Raw genomic sequence first — 19,043 nt, 5'->3', positions numbered from 1 at the left:
GAGGGGGAGGGGGAGATCCAAAATGATAGGAGATGACAGGAGGGGGAGGGATGGAGCCAAGAGCTGGACAGGTGATTGGCAAAAGGGGATACGAGAGGATCATGGGACAGGAGGTCCGGGAAGAAAGACAAGGGGGGGGGGGGGGGAACCCAGAGGATGGGCAAGAGGTATATTCAGAGGGACAGAGGGAGAAAAAGGAGAGTGAGAGAATGTGTGCATAAAAATAAGTAACAGATGGGGTACGAGGGGGAGGTGGGGCCTAGCGGAAGTTAGAGAAGTCGATGTTCATGGCATCATTTTGGAGGCTACCCAGACGGAATATAAGGTGTTGTTCCTCCAACCTGTGTGTGGCTTCATCTTTACAGTAGAGGAGGCCGTGGATAGACATGTCAGAATGGGAATGGGATGTGGAATTAAAATGTGTGGCCACTGGGAGATCCTGCTTTCTCTGGCGGACAGAGCGTAGATGTTCAGCAAAGCGGTCTCCCAGTCTGCGTCGGGTCTCGCCAATATATAAAAGGCCACATCGGGAGCACCGGACGCAGTATATCACCCCAGTCAACTCACAGGTGAAGTGTTGTCTCACCTGGAAGGACTGTTTGGCGCCCTGAATGGTGGTAAGGGAGGAAGTGTAAGGGCATGTGTAGCACTTGTTCCGCTTACACGGTTAAGTGCCAAGAGGGAGATCAGTGAGGAGGGATGGAGGGGACGAATGGACAAAGGAGTTGTGTAGGGAGCGATCCCTGCAGAATGCAGGGGGGGGGGCGGAGGGAAAGATGTGCTTAGTGGTGGGATCCCGTTGGAGGTGGCGGAAGTTACGGAGAATAATATGTTGGACCCGGAGGCTGGTGGGGTGGTAGGTGAGGACCAGGGGAACCCTATTCCTAGTGGGGTGGCGGGAGGATGGAGTGAGAGCAGATGTACGTGAAATGGGGGAGATGCGTTTAAGAGCAGAGTTGATAGTAGAGGAAGGGAAGCCCCTTTCTTTAAAAAATGAAGACATCTCCCTCGTCCTAGAATGAAAAGCCTCATCCTAAGAGCAGATGCGGCGGAGACGGAGGAATTGCGAGAAGGGGATGGCGTTTTTGCAAGGGACAGGGTGAGAAGAGGAATAGTCCAGATAGCTGTGAGATTCCTGTTGTTTGCGTATATTTTTTCACCTCTTTTGCAACCTGTCAGCTGAAACAGATTTTTGCAGTTTCAGCGTTCCATATAATGTGACCTTCAGCACTGTATCCTATCAGTCAAAAGACCGCTACTCTCAACTCTGTAACACTATCCATTGTCACTTTACCTCAGCCCATTAACTGCTGAGCCCATCATTCCTGCACTTGCTAACTGGAGATTACATTACACCCACGCTCCTTTTGCCTTCTATCGCCCTCTACTGTCCATCCAAAGTAATGCATGTCCAGAGCATCACCATCCGAGAATAGCTCAACCGACAGACACCCAGTTTTACTCTCAAATAATCTCACCTGTGTCTGACTCACCATAATGCCAATCTAAAGCCCAAAGTTTCACACCACTGACTCATTTCCAGTCCTTCAGGACTAGCTGTATCTCCACAAGACAAGACAGAGAAGCAGATTTAGGCTATTTAGCTCATAGTGTCTGCTCTGCTATTTGATCGCGGCTGATATATGGATGATCCTCTGACAGGATCTTCAGCTACATCAGGCTAATTTTTCATGATTGGCTCAAGATCCATCTCCTCCATATCTCTAAATCAATAAGTATTTGTCTCTATTTAAGGTTATAGTTAAAAGCAAGGTCAATGTTGTAAAACCATTCATAATTAAAAGAGAAAATGATGGAAACAGTCAGCAAGTGAGGCAGTGTCCATGGAAAGAGATGTCAGGATTGGGAAAGAGGGAAAATAAGCTATTCTTTATTTTCTGAAAGGGCAGGGAGGACCAGGTAGAACAAAGGGAATACCTCTGATAGGGTGAGAGCACAAGACCAGAAATTACCTTCCACTAATCCCAGATCTATTCTTGATTTGTCAGCATTCTGCTGCAGTACACATTTTATACTCTCAGAATATGCTGCATGAAATGTTTTTTTTTGGGTGTGTGTTTGCTTTTAATTCATTTGGTTCTAATTCGGTTTGCCTAATGGTGAGTGTGTTGAGCCAACACCATTGCCACCTGTGCTACCACAGAACTGAAAGCTTGCAGGATGGCCTTCCTGTGAGCACAGCTACCAAGTGCAGGAATTCCACATTGCAATGCACCCTGCCATTATAAATACATGGAAGATCCAAAGAACTGCTTTTACATACAGCAGATTCTGGTTAACTGGGACACATTGGGACTAGTACATGTTGGCCCAATTACGTGGCTGACACAATTAGCCAAATTTCATGGAAGTTGTTAAAAATGTATAAAAAAAGACAAACTACTGTCTTTTTTATACAAACTATTTTTTAAAAATGAAATACAAAGCAAATTAGAACACTACCAATGCTACTATAGCACTATAAAACTGTATTAGCTCCCAATAGTTATCGATGATGTAATTCATCCAGTGAACGCTGCTGTGTTCTCTTGATCGACTGTAAATGAACAAAACCAGCGTAGACACTCAATCCAAATAATGGACTATCTTCATACAATGCCTTCAATGATTGCATCCTCCAAATCTTTATTTTCATTGTAGCATGCAAGATGATTTTTGATACTTTCAAATTCTTTGTGGTTCCTAACATGTTGAAGTAGTAAAATCAGTTCATTTTCACTCCCAGCCATTTCTGGCATCTCGAAAACTGAATGCTTGAAGACACAGTTCTCAATTATCCCACTGCTTATTTCTTGCCAACTACCGGTGATAAAAATCACTACATTTTGAACACAGACACATGCAACTGACACTATTTAAAAACTGTTTGTTCTAAACACAGTGTAGTGCCTAATGACCACAGAATTGAACATGACTGATGCTAGTTAGAAAGTGTTCAACAAGTCCTCTGTCCCAATTAAGTGGCATCGTGTCCCAGATAAACAAAGGGAATCCCAGCTATCTTCTCAATTAGTTTTTGTTCTTTAAGAGTAGTCCAAAATAAGCAATTGCTCCAGCTAACCAATGGCACAATTAACTGGAATCCAGCATATACAGAAAGCACATATGCTCCCTCTGGTGTGCAAATCAATTACTGCATGTAAAACACAGAAGACACACACCTTTAACTTATTAAATTGGTAAATTGGTTTATTATTGTCATATGTACTGAAGTACAGTGAAAAGCTTGTCTTGCACACTGTTCATACAGATCAATTTATTACACAGTACATTTCTGTAGAACAATAACAGAGTAAAGTGTTACAGTTACGCAGGTAAACAATAAGTGCAAGGTCATAACACGGTGGATTCTGAGGCTGAGACCATTTTATCATACAAGGAAACTGTTCAATTGCCTTATAACAGTGGGGTAGAAACTGTTCTTGATCCTGCTGGTAGGTGTTTTCATGCTTCTGCATCTTCTGCCAGATGGAAAGGGGGAGAAGAGGGAATATTTAGGGTGAGTGGGATCTTTTATTTTGCCGACTGCTTTACCAAGACAAGAAGTGTAGACACAGTCCAAGAAGGGGAGGCCAGTTTCCATTACGTGCTCCAGCTCTGTAATGCATCCTGATAGGATGCTTTCTATGGTGCCTCGATCAAAATTAACAAGAATTGATGAGAACATGCCAGATTTCTTTAGCTCCCTGAGAAAGTAGAGGCATTAGCAAGCTTTCTTGGTCATGGCATCAACATGGTTGGAACAGTACAGACTACTGATAAGGTTCAAGGCTCCCTTTATGAGGGCAATGATCAGCTCTTTTGTTTTATTGATACCGCAGGAGAGATTGACATCAAGACACTACACCACTAGACTGTTCATCTCTTTGCTGTACTCCAATCAATTGTTACTTGTGATAAGGTCCACTCTACTGGGATCATAGTCCACTATGGAGGTATCTCTGCACAAAAACAGTGTTCTAGCACATGTAGAAGGCTACCAATTATTGCCTGTTCTTTACCATAATATTGATAGGATATCAAACTACTAAACTTCCAGAATAAATTACACTGCCAAATAATATTTGAAAACAGTCATTTTCCTTTATTTCTTTAATTTGTTGTAAACTCTATCTATTTATTTAGAGACATTAACTCAGAACAGCCCCTTCGGGCCCAACAAACAGCACCACCCAGCAACCCACGAATTTAACCCTAGCTAATCACAGGACACTTTAAAACCACCAATTAACTGACACGTTTGGAATACAGTATGATGGAAAATGAAGCACCAGGAGGAAACTCACACGTTCATGGGGAAGATCGACAGACTCTTTACAGATGGCAGTAGAGGTTGAAAGAAATACTTGGTTTCTTGTGCAAGTAACCATTCAACTACAAAATGCCCAAGTTGAAAGGCGGGGACAGGTTTACACTCCAGACCTCACAATTCACCTCATTGTGATCCTGCATTTTATTGCTTACCTGCAGTGCATGTCCTCTGTAGCTTTAAACTTTATTCTCTGCATTATTATTATCTTACCTTGTTCTACCTCAATGCACTCCTGCATGAACAGTGTGCAAGACAAGCTTTTCACTGTACGTACATGTGACAATAAAAAATCAATAACAATAACAATTTCTGGCCCTAAACTTCTAAACACACACTCAAGTTGTTTTTTTTTAATCTATGCCAACATCTTGATCATTCAAATACTTACTTTTTCCCCAATTATAAAAAAGAGATTTACCTTAAAGCAAAGGAATTCCCAACCTTTTTTCTGCCATGTTCTCCTACCATTAATCAAGGGCGTCCACAGAGCCCAGGTTGGGTACCCCACCTTAAAGAATAACTTACTGGAGTTTTCCAGTTCTGATTGCCTTTTTACAAGTGCAGTGAAACACACCATTAACCCTGCCAACGAACTGGACGCCTGTCTGCCCATCAACAATGGCTCTGTACTGCCACCTGGTGCTTAACCAATGAACTACAAAAATAGTACTTCCAGAAAAATCCTCATACTGTAACCGTATAACCATATAACAATTACAGCACGGAAACATGCCATCTTGGCCCTTCTAGTCCATGGCAAACTCTTACTCTCACAACCCAGAAATTTTTGGAGAAATAGCAATAGTTATCCGTGAAACTGCTGATGTTTTGCTCATGCCAATGCAGTGTATACCTGCTGCTCTCTTGTGCATTCACTGCAAGTTTCCAGGGATAAATTCCTCTTTGCATTTCATAGAAGCACATAAATGAAGAAAGGAAAAAAAAAAACTGGTCATTAATTGCCTCTTGAAACTTTGAAAACTCAAAGTACGCTGAATCAACTCTTATCTTAAAACTTCAGCAGGCAGTATAAAATTATAATTCAAAAAATTAGTTTGCATATATTAAAAATTCAAAAGGTTGTCGATACTTTGCATTCTGTAACAATACTGAGCTATTCCAAGTCAGGTACTAGTTAAGCACAGGGCCACAGTCTCTACGATTTCTATAATGGCCCAGTGATTAAGATGGTGTCTAGTTTAGATCAGCAAGTTCTTTTCTACTGCAAATTCCCCAAATTACTCCATCTCCAGTGCCTCAGAATTATCGTCTGTATCAAATGAAATCAGTGAGGATTGGGCTGGGCAGCTCACAAGTGCTGACAGGCTGTTGGTGTCAACATAGAATGCTCACAAATTACTAACCCCAACCCTAATCACACGTCTTTGGAATGTGGGAAGAAACCAGAGCACCCGGAGGAATCCCACACAGTTATGGGGAGACCATACAAACTCCTTACAGAGAGTGGCAGGAATTGTACCCTGATCTACAGCCTCCCCCTATGGACTCTGTCTATACTTCTCACTGCCTCAGTAAAGCAGTCAGCATAATCAAAGACCCCACCCATACCATTCTCTCTTCTCCCCTCTCCAACTGGGCAGAAAATACAAAAACCTCAAAGCACTTACCACTAGGCCAAGGAAAGTGTCTATAGCACAAGGTGGCAATCTATAGTGTTTAAAGACTCTTGAATGGACCTCTTACATGATAAAATGGACTTTTGGCTTCACAATCTATCTTGTTATCTACAGGCCCCCAAACAGTAGTCTGGATGCAGGGTGTAGGTTGAATCAAGAGTTAAAATTGGCATGTCGCAAAGGCAATGCTACAGTTGTTATGGGGGATTTCAACATGCAGGTAGACTGGAAGAATCAGGTTGGTACTGGACCCCAAGGGAGTTTGTAGAGTCCCTCTGAAATGGATTCTTAGAACAGTTTGTACTGGAGCCTAGCAGAGAGAACGCAATTCTAGATTTAGTGTTGTGCAATGGACCGGATTTGATCAGGGACCTCGAGATAAGGGAGTCATTAGGAGGCAGTGACCATAATATGATAAGTTTTAATCTACAAATTGAGAAGGAGAAGGGAAAATCAGAAGTGTCAGTATTACAGTTGAACAAAGGGAACTATGGAGCTATGAGGGACGAGCTATCCAGAGTTAAATGGAACAATACCCTAGCAGGGATGACAGTGGAACAACAATGGCAGGTATTTCTGGGAATAATGCAGAAGGTGCAGGATCAGTTCATTCCAAAGAGGAAGAAAGATCCTAAGGGGTGTAAGGGGAGGCCATGGCTGACAAGAGAAGTAATGGACAGTATAAAAATAAAAGAGAAGAAGTATAACATAGCAAAGATGAGTGGGAAGCCAGAGGATTGGGAAACTTTTAAAGAGCAACAGAAGATAACTAAAAAGGCAATACGCGGGGAAAAAAATTGAGGTACGAAGGTAAACTAGCCAAGAATATAGAGGAGGATAGTAAAAGCCTCTTTAGGTATGTGAAAAGGAAAAAAATAAGACCAAAATTGGGCCCTTGAAGACAGAAACGGGTGAATTTATTATGGGGATCAAGGAAATGGCAGACGAATTGAACAAGTACTTTGGATCTGTCTTCACTAGGGAAGACACAAACAATCTCCCAGATATAATAGTGGCCAAAGGACCTAGGGTAATGGATGAACTGAAGGAAATTTATATTAGGCAGGAAATGGTGTTGGATATACTGTTGGGTCCGAAGGCTGATAAGTTCCCAGGACCTGATGGTCTGCATCCCAGGGTACTTAAGGAGGTGGCTTTATAAATCGTGGATGCATTGATAATCATTTTCCAATGTTCTATAGATTCAGGATCAGTTCCTGTGGATTGAAGGGTGGCTAATGTTGTCCCATTTTTCAAGAAAAGAGGGCGAGAGAAATCAGGGAATTATAGACAGGTTAGCCTGATGTCAGTGGTGGGAAAGATACTGGAGTCAATTATAAAAGATGAAATTACAACATATTTGGATAGCAGTAACAGGATAGGTCCGGGTGAGCATGGATTTACGAAGGGGAAATTGTGCTTGACTAATCTTCTGGAATTTTTTGAGGATGTAACTATGAAAATGGACAAGGGAAAGCCAGTGGATGTAGTGTACCTGGACTTTCAGAAAGCCTTTGATAAAGTCCCACATAGGAGATTACTGGGCAAAATTAGGGCACATGGTATTGGGGGCAGAGTACTGACATGGATTGAAAATTGGCTGGCTGACAGAAAACAAAGAGTAGCGATTAACGGGTCCCTTTTGGAATGGCAGGCAGTGACTAGTGGGGTACCGCAGGGTTCAGTGCTGGGACCGCAGCTGTTTACAATATACATTAATGATTTAGATGAAGGGATTAAAAGTAACATTAGCAAATTTGCAGATGACACAAAGCTGGGTGGCAGTGTGAAATGTGAGGAGGATGTTATGAGAATGCAGGGTGACTTGGACAGGCTGGGTGAGTGGGCAGATGCACCCGAATCCCCACAAAAAAAAAAAAGAAAAAAAAAAATCACATCACACACACAAAATCTAGGAGGAACTCAGCAGGTCAGGCAGCATCTATGGAGAAGAATAAATATTCAGTGTTCTGGGCCAAAACCTTTAATCAGGACTGGTATGGAAGGGGTAAAAAGCCAGAATGAGGTGAGAAACCACTTGCTTTTGAAAGAAAAACAGATTCCAGTCAAAATCTCTCCACACTGAAGTGGAATGGTAGACACTTCTTCTAATAACACAAACAACAGGAATTCTGCAGATGCTGGAAATTCAAGCAACACACGTAAAAGTTGCTGGTGAACACAGCAGGCCAGGCAGCATCTCTAGGAAGAGGTACAGTCGACGTTTCAGGCCGAGACCCTTCGTCAGGACTAACTGAAGGAAGAGTGAGTAAGGAATTTGAAAGTTGGAGGGGGAGGGAGAGATCCAAAATGACAGGAGAAGACAGGAGGGGGAGGGATGGAGCCAAGAGCTGGACAGGTGATTGGCAAAAGGGATACGAGAGAATCATGGGACAGGAGGTCCGGGAAGAAAGGCGGGTGGGGGGGAGGGACCCAGAGGATGGGCAAGGGGTATATTCAGAGGGAGAAAAAGGAGAGTGAGAGAAAGAATGTGTGTATAAAAATAAGTAACAGATGGGGTACGAGGGGGAGGTGGGGCATTAGCGGAAGTTAGAGAAGTTGATGTTCATGCCATCATGTTGGAGGCTACCCAGTCGGAATATAAGGTGTTGTTCCTCCAACCTGAGTGTGGCTTCATCTTTACAGTAGAGGAGGCCGTGGATAGACATGTCAGAATGGGAATGGGATGTGGAATTAAAATGTGTGGCCACTGGGAGATCCTGCTTTCTCTGGCGGACAGAGCGTAGGTGTTCAGCAAAGCGGTCTCCCAGTCTGCGTCGGGTCTCGCCAATATATAAAAGGCCACATAGGGAGCACCGGACGCAGTACATCACCCCAGCCGACTCACAGGCGAAGTGTTGCCTCACCTGGAAGGACTGTTTGGGGCCCTGAATGGTGGTAAGGAAGGAAGTGTAAGGGCATGTGTAGCACTTGTTCCACTTACATGGATAAGTGCCAGGAGGGAGATCAGTGGGGAGGGATGGGGGGGACGAATGGACAAGGGAGTTGCGTAGGGAGCGATCCCTGCGGAATGCGGGCGGGGGGGGGGGGGAGGGAATGATGTGCTTAGTGGTGGAATCCCGTTGGAGGTGGCAGAAGTTACGGAGAATAATATGTTGGACCCGGAGGCTGGTGGGGTGGTAGGTGAGGACCAGAGAAGGGGATGGCGTTTTTGCAAGAGACAGGGTGAGAAGAGGAATAGTCCAGATAGCTGTGAGAGTCAGTAGGCTTATAGTAGACATCAGTGGATAAGCTGTCTCTAGAGACAGAGACACGCCATCCCCTTCTCGCAATTCCTCCGTCTCCGCCGCATCTGCTCTGAAGATGAGGCTTTTCATTCTAGGACGAGGGAGATGTCTTCCTTTTTTAAAGAAAGGGGCTTCCCTTCCTCCACTATCAACTCTGCTCTTAAACGCATCTTCCCCATTTCACGTACATCTGCTCTCACTCCATCCTCCCGCCACCCCACTAGGAATAGGGTTCCCCTGGTCCTTACCTACCACCGCACCAGCCTCTGGGTCCAACATATTATTCTCCGTAACTTCCGCCACCTCCAACGGGATCCCACCACTAAGTACATCTTTCCCTCCCCTTGCCCATCCTCTGGGTCCCCCCCCCCCCCCCCCGTCTTTCTTCCCGGACCTCCTGTCCCATGAAACTCTCGTATCCCTTTTGCCAATCACCTGTCCAGCTCTTGGCTCCATCCCTCCCCCTCCTGTCTTCTCCTATCATTTTGGATCTCCCCCTCCCCCTCCAACTTTCAAATCCCTTACTCACTCTTCCTTCAGTTAGTCCTGGCGAAGGGTTTCGGCCTGAAACATCGACTGCACCTCTTCTAATAACATGTGGATTTTGGGTGGTGGGGTGGAGGTACATCTTTACCAAAGGACATGTAAGGTGCTCCTTCCTTCCTTTAGCCTGCAAGTCACCCTCAGGCAATGTGTAGCACATGTTTAGCCCCCCGATCAGGGTCACGTGAAACCATGGGAGTAGGAGGTGGACGGTTGTATGAGCAGCTGGTGCATATCACAAGTCCTGGTTATGCGACCACTGACGCCAGGCAGACAATCTCTAAGGAGTATTGATAATGGCTGGGGACACTCATCTTGTAAAGACACTGCCCAGAAGGAGGCAATGGCAAACCTCTTCTGCAGAAAAATTTACCAAGAACAATCATGGTCAAGACCATGCTTGGCCACATCATATGACACATTATGGTGATGAACATGAAGAACAGAACAGGATTAGCTCATTTCCTACTTATAATAAATACAGGTTTCCCCCGCCATCCGAAGATAGAGAGTTCCTATGAAACGGTTCGTAAGCCGGAAAGTCGTAAAGCGAAGCAGCAATTACCATTAACTTATATGGGAAAAATTTGTGAGCATTTGCAGACCCAAAAATAACCTACCAAATCATGCCAAATAACACATAAAACCTAAAATAACAGTAACATATAGTAAAAGCAAGAATGATATGATGAATACACAGCCTATATAAAGTAGAAATACTTTTCCACAATCATTGCCGCACTGTTCTCCGTAGCGAAAATCTCACACAAGCGCTCTCATCAGAAACACGGCGCAAGCGCTCTCCAGTAACCTTTAAGCTATAAAGCTGCCAAATCATACCAAATAACACGTAAAAATACACAGCCTATATAAAGTAGAAATAATGTATGTACAGTGTAGTATCACTTACAGGAATCGAGAAGACAGCGCAGAGCACACTGATGATGGTGTGTTAGGCTGAGTCAGAGTCTGGGGAGGTGCAGTGGCTCCCACCCTCCGGGCAGCGAACCGATACCAGTCCGCGAAGAATGCAGGGGTACAGCGGTGGCCAGGACGCACCCAGCATATCTTTAACAAAAAAGCCGAAATAAACAAACTAATTAATCAGGTGCCGCCCGGCACGTACATGTTAGCCCAGATCAGAGGCGATTGCCGATTGCGTTGCCTCTGATCTGGGTCGACATTTACGTGCTGGGCGGCACCTAATTAATTAGCTTGTTTATTTCGGCTTTTTTTTCTTAAAGATGTATTGAGTGTGTTCCAGCTACCGCTGCATTCTCCGCGAATCGGTATCTGTCCGGGGCCCGGGGGTTGGGGTGGTGGGACACTGGGGTGTCACCTCATCGTCGATCAGGGCAGGCAGGTCATCTTCTTCTATGTCTGCCTGCCTCGATGTCGAAGGTCGAGGTTCTTCGTCTGCTGCGGCTGATGTGGAAGGCTTGCTTGACTGCTTAGCCTTGCGCATTTTTCTATCATACAGTTCTTTGTAAGCACTCAAACTATCCTGCAAATATGCCCTAAACCGACATACCCTTTCAAAATTAAAGTCGTACCTTATCATTGCAGCGAAAATCTCACACAGTTGCTTCACGTTCATTTCCTGGACGACTTTACTTTCGGTCCATTCGCTATGCAATTCAGTTTTGATTGTTATCCTTTACTCTTCCAATTGCATCAGCTCTTCATCTATCAGTTCTTGGTCATGGGATGCCAAAACCTCTTCAACATCATCTTCATCAACTTCCACAAGCCAAACTCACTTTATCCTTACTTCGTTCACCACGATCGAAATGCTTAATTATGTCTAGTTTTACGCTAAGTGTAACACCCTTACGAGCTCTTTTAGGCTTTTCCGGTACCTTAGAACTCATCTTGCAAACAGCTGCTCACAGGCTCGTGTTTAAGCAATGCCAACGAGAATGCCGTTCCCGGGGAGAGCGGCTGCTTGGGGCGCGTGCTGCTTTTCCCTGCGCGCTGCCTTTTTTCATAACAGTAAAAACACCTTCTGTTAGCGAAAATAGAGAACTAATGTAGGTCTTTCGTAACAGTGAAGTTTCATAAAGCGAACGTTCAAAAAGCGGGGGACACCTGCAGTGCATTTCACAGTCTGTCCCTGTGCACCCCATATGTAACATTCTCACCTGACAGTGTGGATGTGGGTTCGAACATCCCATCATAGCACCTTTATTTTCAAAGATCTGAAATAAAAGAATAAACCAAGCCTGTGAAAAACTGTGATAACAAACTGTTCACCGTTCTTTCACAAACTGCATACAAAATGAATAAAACTCTTTTTTGCTGGATTACATTTCAAATAATCTGTATTCACTCCTTTCATATTTTGTAAGGGAAGAAGACTAGCTGCTGCTAAAACCCAGTCATAAATCTGCAGGCAGGCTTCAAATGTTTATGAAATGTTTTCTGTAGCCTTAATGCAAAACTCAATCACTAGCCAAGTATGTACTGAAAACCGACTGATACAATTAACTGTTTTTAAGAAGCTTTGAATTTCCTAGACCAGGCATCATTCTAAAAGCCCTCAGTACAGAAGGGTTTGAGATTCAATTTCTTCTTAATAATTATATAGAGTCATAGAACACTCAGCACAGAAAAAGGCACTTTGGATTAATCCCAGTAATGAAAGGGTTAAAGTATGATGACTCTGAGCTTGTACTCGCTGGAGTTTGGAAAAATGAGGGGGGGGGGATCTCTTTGAAACACGTGAATATTGAAATGCCTAGATAGAGTGGATGTGGAGAGGAGGTTTCCTATAGTGACGGAATCTAGAACTAGCGGGTACAGCCTTAGAACAGTGGAACGTGGAGGAATTTCTTTAGCCAGAAAGTGGTGAATCTGTGGAATTCATTGACAGAGACGGCTGTTGAGGCTAAGATTTTGGGTCTATTTAAAGCAGAGGTCGATAGGTTCTTGATTGTTCAGGGTGTCAAAGCTTATGAGGAGAAGGCAGGAAAATAGAGTTGAATGGGATAACAAATTAGCCATGATAGAACGGCAGAGCAAACCTGATGAACCAAATAGCCTAAATCTTATGAATGGCCTATATCTTATGGTCCAAAACAAATTGTCTGCCAATGCCAATGCAAACGTAAATCACCTTTGGCAACATATTGTAACAACGCTCCCATCAGGGAAGACTGTTACGCAACATCTATGCCAAGACCTCGAGACTCAGAAACTGCTTCTTTCCCCAAGCCATCAGGCTGATCAACATCTCCACCCATAAACCCACCCACCACCACATCACCTAATGTCACTTTATGTACGTACATACAATCAGTCTATGAGTTTTACAGCTAGAGACTTGTACATTGTGTTTTATAGGATTGCTTTTATGTTTATAATTAAAAAAGACTATTTATTCCTCTCCATAGATGCTGCCTGACTTGCTGAGTTTCATCAGCATTCTGTGTGTGGTAGTCTGGATTTCCAGCATCTGTAAAATCTCTTGAGTTTCTGGATGTATTACTGACCTTGATAATGTCTCAATTCTGCAAACATTAAACTAATTCCTTTATTTTTAAAGAATGAAAAGATTTTTAACATATCAAACTATTCCAACTGCTTCAAAGGAGCGTGATCTCGCATTTTACACTGAGCTATACAAAGGGATACTAAGATAAGTGACAAGCAGTTAATCAAAGATGCATCTTAATGGAAATGATGAACATTTGTCAAGGATTTTCAGAGCCCGATGAAGTATTGTGCTTCAAAGTGCAAATTAGGAATCAGCAAGATGAGAAGATAGCGGTGCGACACAGTTCGCAGCGGCCACTCCTGTGAATGATATCTGTTTATCTGTCAAGTAGGGTGCCGTGCACAATCCTGATTTGATGGAGGCAGACCTGAGAGCACGGAGGAACATCTGGTGAAACTTCTGAAATGTCTGTTTCGCTGCCACTGCTACTGTGTGATCCAGAATCTCCAGAGGGGAAGGCCCCGAGTCCTCGGCTTTGCTTGTTGCTCGGCGGCCGGGGCGGGGTCAAAGCGCTCGGCAGAGATGGTGCTCGGTGTCGGAGGCTCGAAGTTTTTGGACGGACTCAGAGTCGGCTGTGGTCGGGTGCTTCCAGGGTGCTGCATTGGCAAGTTTGCCGCGCTGGAGGTTCATGGCAGGGAGAGTTTCTCCCTTCTGCCGCCTGCGTGAGATGAAGAGGCTATCAGAACTTGAGACTTCTTTTACCGTGCCCATGGTCTGCTCTTTATCAAATTACGGTATTGCTTTGCACTATTGTAACTATATGTTATAATTATGTGGTTTTGGCAGTTTAGTCTTAGTTTGTCTTGTGTTTCTGTGATATCATACTGGAGGAACATTGTATCATTTTTTAATGCATGCATTTCTAAGTGACAATAAACGAGGACTGAGTGTCCCCATAATCCAATCTAAAAAAGGAAAGCACTTCATTCCTACACTGTCACAGTCCCTGTCCCACTGTGTTTTCACCAGCCCTGTTGCTGCCTAGAAGAGATCCCCTTCCCAAGAGTCACTTTGTCACTTTATCGTTTCCTATCAGAGTCACCTTATGCTCAGATAATCCTGTACCCAGTGTCACTTTATGTACATACAATCAATCAATGTATACAAGCTAATCTTATGTATATATGCCCATGCTCAACAATTGCTTGTACATTGTGTTTCATAGGATAGCTTTTATATTTATATTTATTGTGCAGTTTTCATGCTTATTGTGTTTTTTTACACTGCATGGAATCCAGAGTAACAATCATTTCATTCTCCTTTTCACTCGGGCACTGAAGAATGACAGCAATCAGTCTTGAGTCGCAAGAGGAACATTCATAGGAATAAAGCACAAAATTGCCTAGAAGACATGCCAATGGTTTTTGAAGTTTATTACCTGCACCCACTGATACACTGGCCCCAGTTCCTCCATAAGCTCCGCCCATTTGTCAATCACAGTTCTAATTTCTGAGATGGACATTAGTGGCAAGGTGACGTCAGAATAAGGATGGAAGCACATGACCTTGCTGAAGGAAAAGAAACAAAAAAAAATACCACTGTAATGTTGGTCACTTCATTCATTTCAAACATGTAGTGCAATAATTTATTAACGTAACACATGGAGAAGGTCCAGAGGAGGTTCACGAGAATGATCCAAGGAATGAAAGGGTTAATGTATGAGGACTGGGCCTGTACTCACTGGAAATTAGAAGAATGGGGGGGGGGGGGAGGGGAGCTTAATGAAACCTATCAAATATTGAAAGGTCTTGATAGAGTGGAAAAGATGTTTCCGATAATGGGGGAAGTCTCGGACCAGAGGGAACAGACTCAGAATACAAGGACATCCCCCTTAGAGCAGATATAGAGAGAAAGTTCTTCAGCTGAAGGGTGTTGAATCTGTGGAATTCATCGTTATAGATGGCTGTGGAGGCCAAGTCGTTGGGCATATTTAAGGTTGAGATTGATTATTAAGGGTGTCAAAGGTCTTGGGGAGAAGGCAGGAGAATAGGTTTCAGTGGGATAATGAATCAGCCATGATGGAATGGCAGAGCAGACTCAATGGATCTAATTCTGCTCCTGTGTCTGATGGTAGTCTCTACGTATGAGACCATCTGCATATATGGAGGCACCTTAGAAAGCATCCCACCTGCACACATCATGGCAACTGCTCTGCATGCAACCACAGGAAACTGCAGAGAGTTGTGGACACAGCTCAACACACTATGGACTCCAGCAACCTCTATGGACTCTGTCTATACTTCCTGCTGCATCAGTAAGTCACTCAACATTACCAGAGGCCCCATCCACTCTGGACATTCTCTCTTCTCCCTACTTCCACTGGGCAGAAGGTACAAGACCCTGAAAGAACATACCACCAGGCTCAAGGACACCTTCCCCACTGTTATAAGACTCTTAAATAGCTCCCTAGTATGGTAGGATGGACCCTTGACCTCACCATCTGCATCATTACGACTTTGCACCTTCTTGTTTAACTACTCTGCACTTTCTCTGCAGCTGTTACACTTTTATTCCACATTATATTTGTTTTTTGTTGTATCTTTGTAATTAGAAGCCCACAAGGTCATGGGGAGAATGTACAAACTCCTTACAGACAGTGTCACAATGGAACCTGGGTTGCTAACATAATAAATGCACTATGCTAATGGCTATGCCATGTTTTTTTTTAAAAACTTTGTTCTATCTCAATGCACTGCGCAATGATCTGATCTGTATGATCAGCCTGCAAGATAAGCTTCTCATTGTATCTCATTACATGTGACAATAATACACCAATACCAATTCCATCTGTACTTCCAAATCCAAATAAGGACAGGAAATTCACAAGTATGAAAATGAAATTGCACAAACATATGCTTCCAGCAGAGATTTTCCCATCAGAATTGAATATAAACTATAATTTCATGAGGCTTCCATACAAGTTGCCACAAGTTTCATTGTTTCCATACTATGCATCTGAATTATTTGTTAAGTCACTAACTGTGATTCTAGCCCTAACTGCAAGAATCACCATCAAATGCTACCAAATGTTTAACATTGACTCGTAGGCTTATGGAGGGCAATGGCTCCAATCAGAATCAGGTTTATTATCACCAGCTTGTGTCGTGAAATTTGCAGCAGCAGTTGAACTTGGAAATCTTGTAATGAACTTGGAAATCTTGTAAACTTTGACTAGTAAATCTTCTACACCTTATTTTTAAAGGTAGCTTATTATTTATTTTTTCTTACTTCACTTCGCTTGTATAACTGTGCACTTGTAATGATACTCTGACACTGTAATTTCCTTTGGGATCAATAAGTATCTATCAATCAATGCAATACATGATCATATAGAAAGAAGCAAAAATAAGTAAATCATTTGCAGTAAGTAATTATGTATATTGAATAGATTTAAAATAGTGCAAAAACAGAAATAATATACATATATTTTTTAAAAAGTGAGGAAGTGTTCATGGGTTCAATGTCCATTTAGGAATCATATGGCAGAGGGGAAGAAGCTGTTCCTGAATCACTCCTTCCTTCCTGATGGTATCAATGAGAAGAGGGCCTGTCCTGGGTGATGGAGGTCCTTAATAATGGATTCCGCCTTTCTGAGGCACCATGCCTTGAAAGGGTCTTGGATACTACAGAGGCTAGTACCCATGATGGAGCTGACTAATTTAATGACTTACTGTAGCTCCTTTCGATCCAGTGTAGTCACCCCACCTCCCCATACCAGACAGTGATGCAGCCTGTCAGAATGCTCTCCACAATACATCTACAGAAGCATGAGGTTTTTGGTTGACAAACCAAATCTCTTCAAACTCCTAATGAAATATAGCCACCATCTTGCCTTCTTTGTAGCTTCATCAATATGTTGGGACCAGGTGAGATCCTCAGAGATATTGACACCCTGGAACTTGAAATTGCTCACTCTCTCCACTTATAATCCCTCAATGAGGATTGGTTCGTGTTCCCTAGTCTTACCCTTCTTGAAATAAACAATCAGCTCTTTGGTCTTACTGACATTGAAAGGTTGTTGCTGCGACATCACTCAACTAGCTGGTATATCTTGCTCCTGTATGACCTCTCATCTCCATCTGAGATTCTACCAGTAATGGTTGTCTCATCAGCAAATTTATAGATGATATTTGAGCTATACCTAGCCACACAATCATGGGTATAGAGAGTAGAGCAGTTGGTAATCAACTCATGTACAAAGTACAATTACCAACTGACAACTCTATTGCCAAAATGGATTCACACCTATGAACACTGTGGGGCAATAATATTAATATTAGGAGGGACAGAAAATTCCTACAAGATTAATTTTATTTGTCACATACATCGAAATATCAAACAATACAGTGAAATGCGTCATTTTGCATCAACGACCAGCACAGTCTGAGCATGTGCTGGGGGAAGACCGTCAGTGTCACACTTCCAACGAACCCTAACCCATACATCTTTGGAATGTGGGAGAAACGGCACGTGATCACAGGGAGGATGTATAAATTCCTTTTAGACAATGGCAGGAATTGAACCCCTGTCACTGGCAATGTAAAGTGCTATGCTAATTGTGGTGCTACCATGCTGTCCCTTGGAGATTCATAGGTCATTTACAGCAGGGGTTCCCAGCCTTTATTATTTCATGGACCAGTACCATTAAGCAAGGTGTCTGTGGACCCTAGGTTGGGAACCCCTGATTTAGAGCGAAACTGACTGAATTGAGCTAAGATGAAGACTGGTTTTGGCCCTCAGGTATGACTGGATGAATGTTTTACTTGCTGCAGACATGGAGACCCGTATCCCAACTCCTTATTTTGTAAAACCAACGTAGCATGTCAGGGATGCAAGGGAAGTTCTCTGCAATTCCAGTGAGACTAATGAAAGCATTATATTCAACAGATAACACTTCAGGATTATGAGTCATCCTGATATTTCATTCAGATACCACATTGATACAATGCATTTTGTCTTTTTTTTTAAAAATGGGATGGGGTAGAAGATGGGGTTATGCTGCTTGAAGGAAGGGGAACCAAAACAGCAAGATCACAAATACAGTGAATTCCAGTTAATTGAAGCAGCAACTTATCTGGGAAGCAACGCTTAAAGTACAAAAACTAATTGAGAAAATAAGCGGGGCCCCAATCCTGCTTAATTGGGGCAAGAGACTGTTACTGAACTGTTTCTAATTAATCACTTGTGTGACCATTGGACATTACACTGTACATGGAGGAAACACTTTTTAAAAGAGTTAGCTGTGTGCACTTATGTTCAAAAAGCAGTGATACTGTCACCTGATAGTTGGCAATAAATAAGCTGTAAGACAATACATAACTACTTTTGCTCACTGTGGTTTCCAGCATTCAGGCTTGGAGATGCCATAAACAGCTGGGAGTGAAAATAAAATGATTTCAGTGCTTCAACAAGTTTAGAACTATGAAGGATTTGAAGGTATTAACAATCACCTGGATGTTACAATGAAAAAGAAGATTTGGAGGACGCAATTGTCAATAGCATAGTACAAAGGTAGTCCATTCTCTCACTAGGTGTCTGCTGCTGAATTTTGTTCATTTATAGTAAATCAATGCCCTGGTTCATATTTTTTTTATTGTTATACTGTTCTGTTGTAACAATTAAGAACTAATGCACAGTTTTATAGTACTGTAGTAATATTGATAATATCCTAATTCGGTTTGCATTTCAATACATAATTTGTTACTGAGTTAAATGGTAGTTTGGTACTTTTTAAAAAAACTTTTTCAATATTTCCATGACACTTCGGCTAATTGGGGTAGCCGCAT

At 42.8% G+C, this 19,043-nt stretch overlaps 1 protein-coding gene across 2 annotated transcripts in view; it reads right to left on the bottom strand.

Annotated features, from left to right (window-relative positions):
- Positions 1–19,043, bottom strand: part of galt (galactose-1-phosphate uridylyltransferase) — an 83,814-nt gene that overhangs the window by 32,110 nt on the left and 32,661 nt on the right. Inside the window, exons 5-7 of one of the 2 annotated variants that reach the window (XM_072252370.1) lie at positions 14,636–14,765; positions 11,903–11,959; positions 5,187–5,234 (exon numbers count right to left, since the gene is read on the bottom strand). In XM_072252370.1, the coding sequence (XP_072108471.1) occupies positions 5,187–5,234; positions 11,903–11,959; positions 14,636–14,765 (235 nt within the window). The remainder of the gene's footprint in view (positions 1–5,186; positions 5,235–11,902; positions 11,960–14,635; positions 14,766–19,043) is intronic. The other variant, XM_072252371.1, reaches the window with a different exon arrangement.

Source organism: Mobula birostris, chromosome 3 (assembly GCF_030028105.1).
Source record: "Mobula birostris isolate sMobBir1 chromosome 3, sMobBir1.hap1, whole genome shotgun sequence".
Classification (NCBI taxonomy): Eukaryota; Metazoa; Chordata; class Chondrichthyes; order Myliobatiformes; family Myliobatidae; genus Mobula; species Mobula birostris.
Note: the sequence above shows the minus strand (reverse complement) of the source record. Positions and strands in the feature narration are given on the sequence as shown.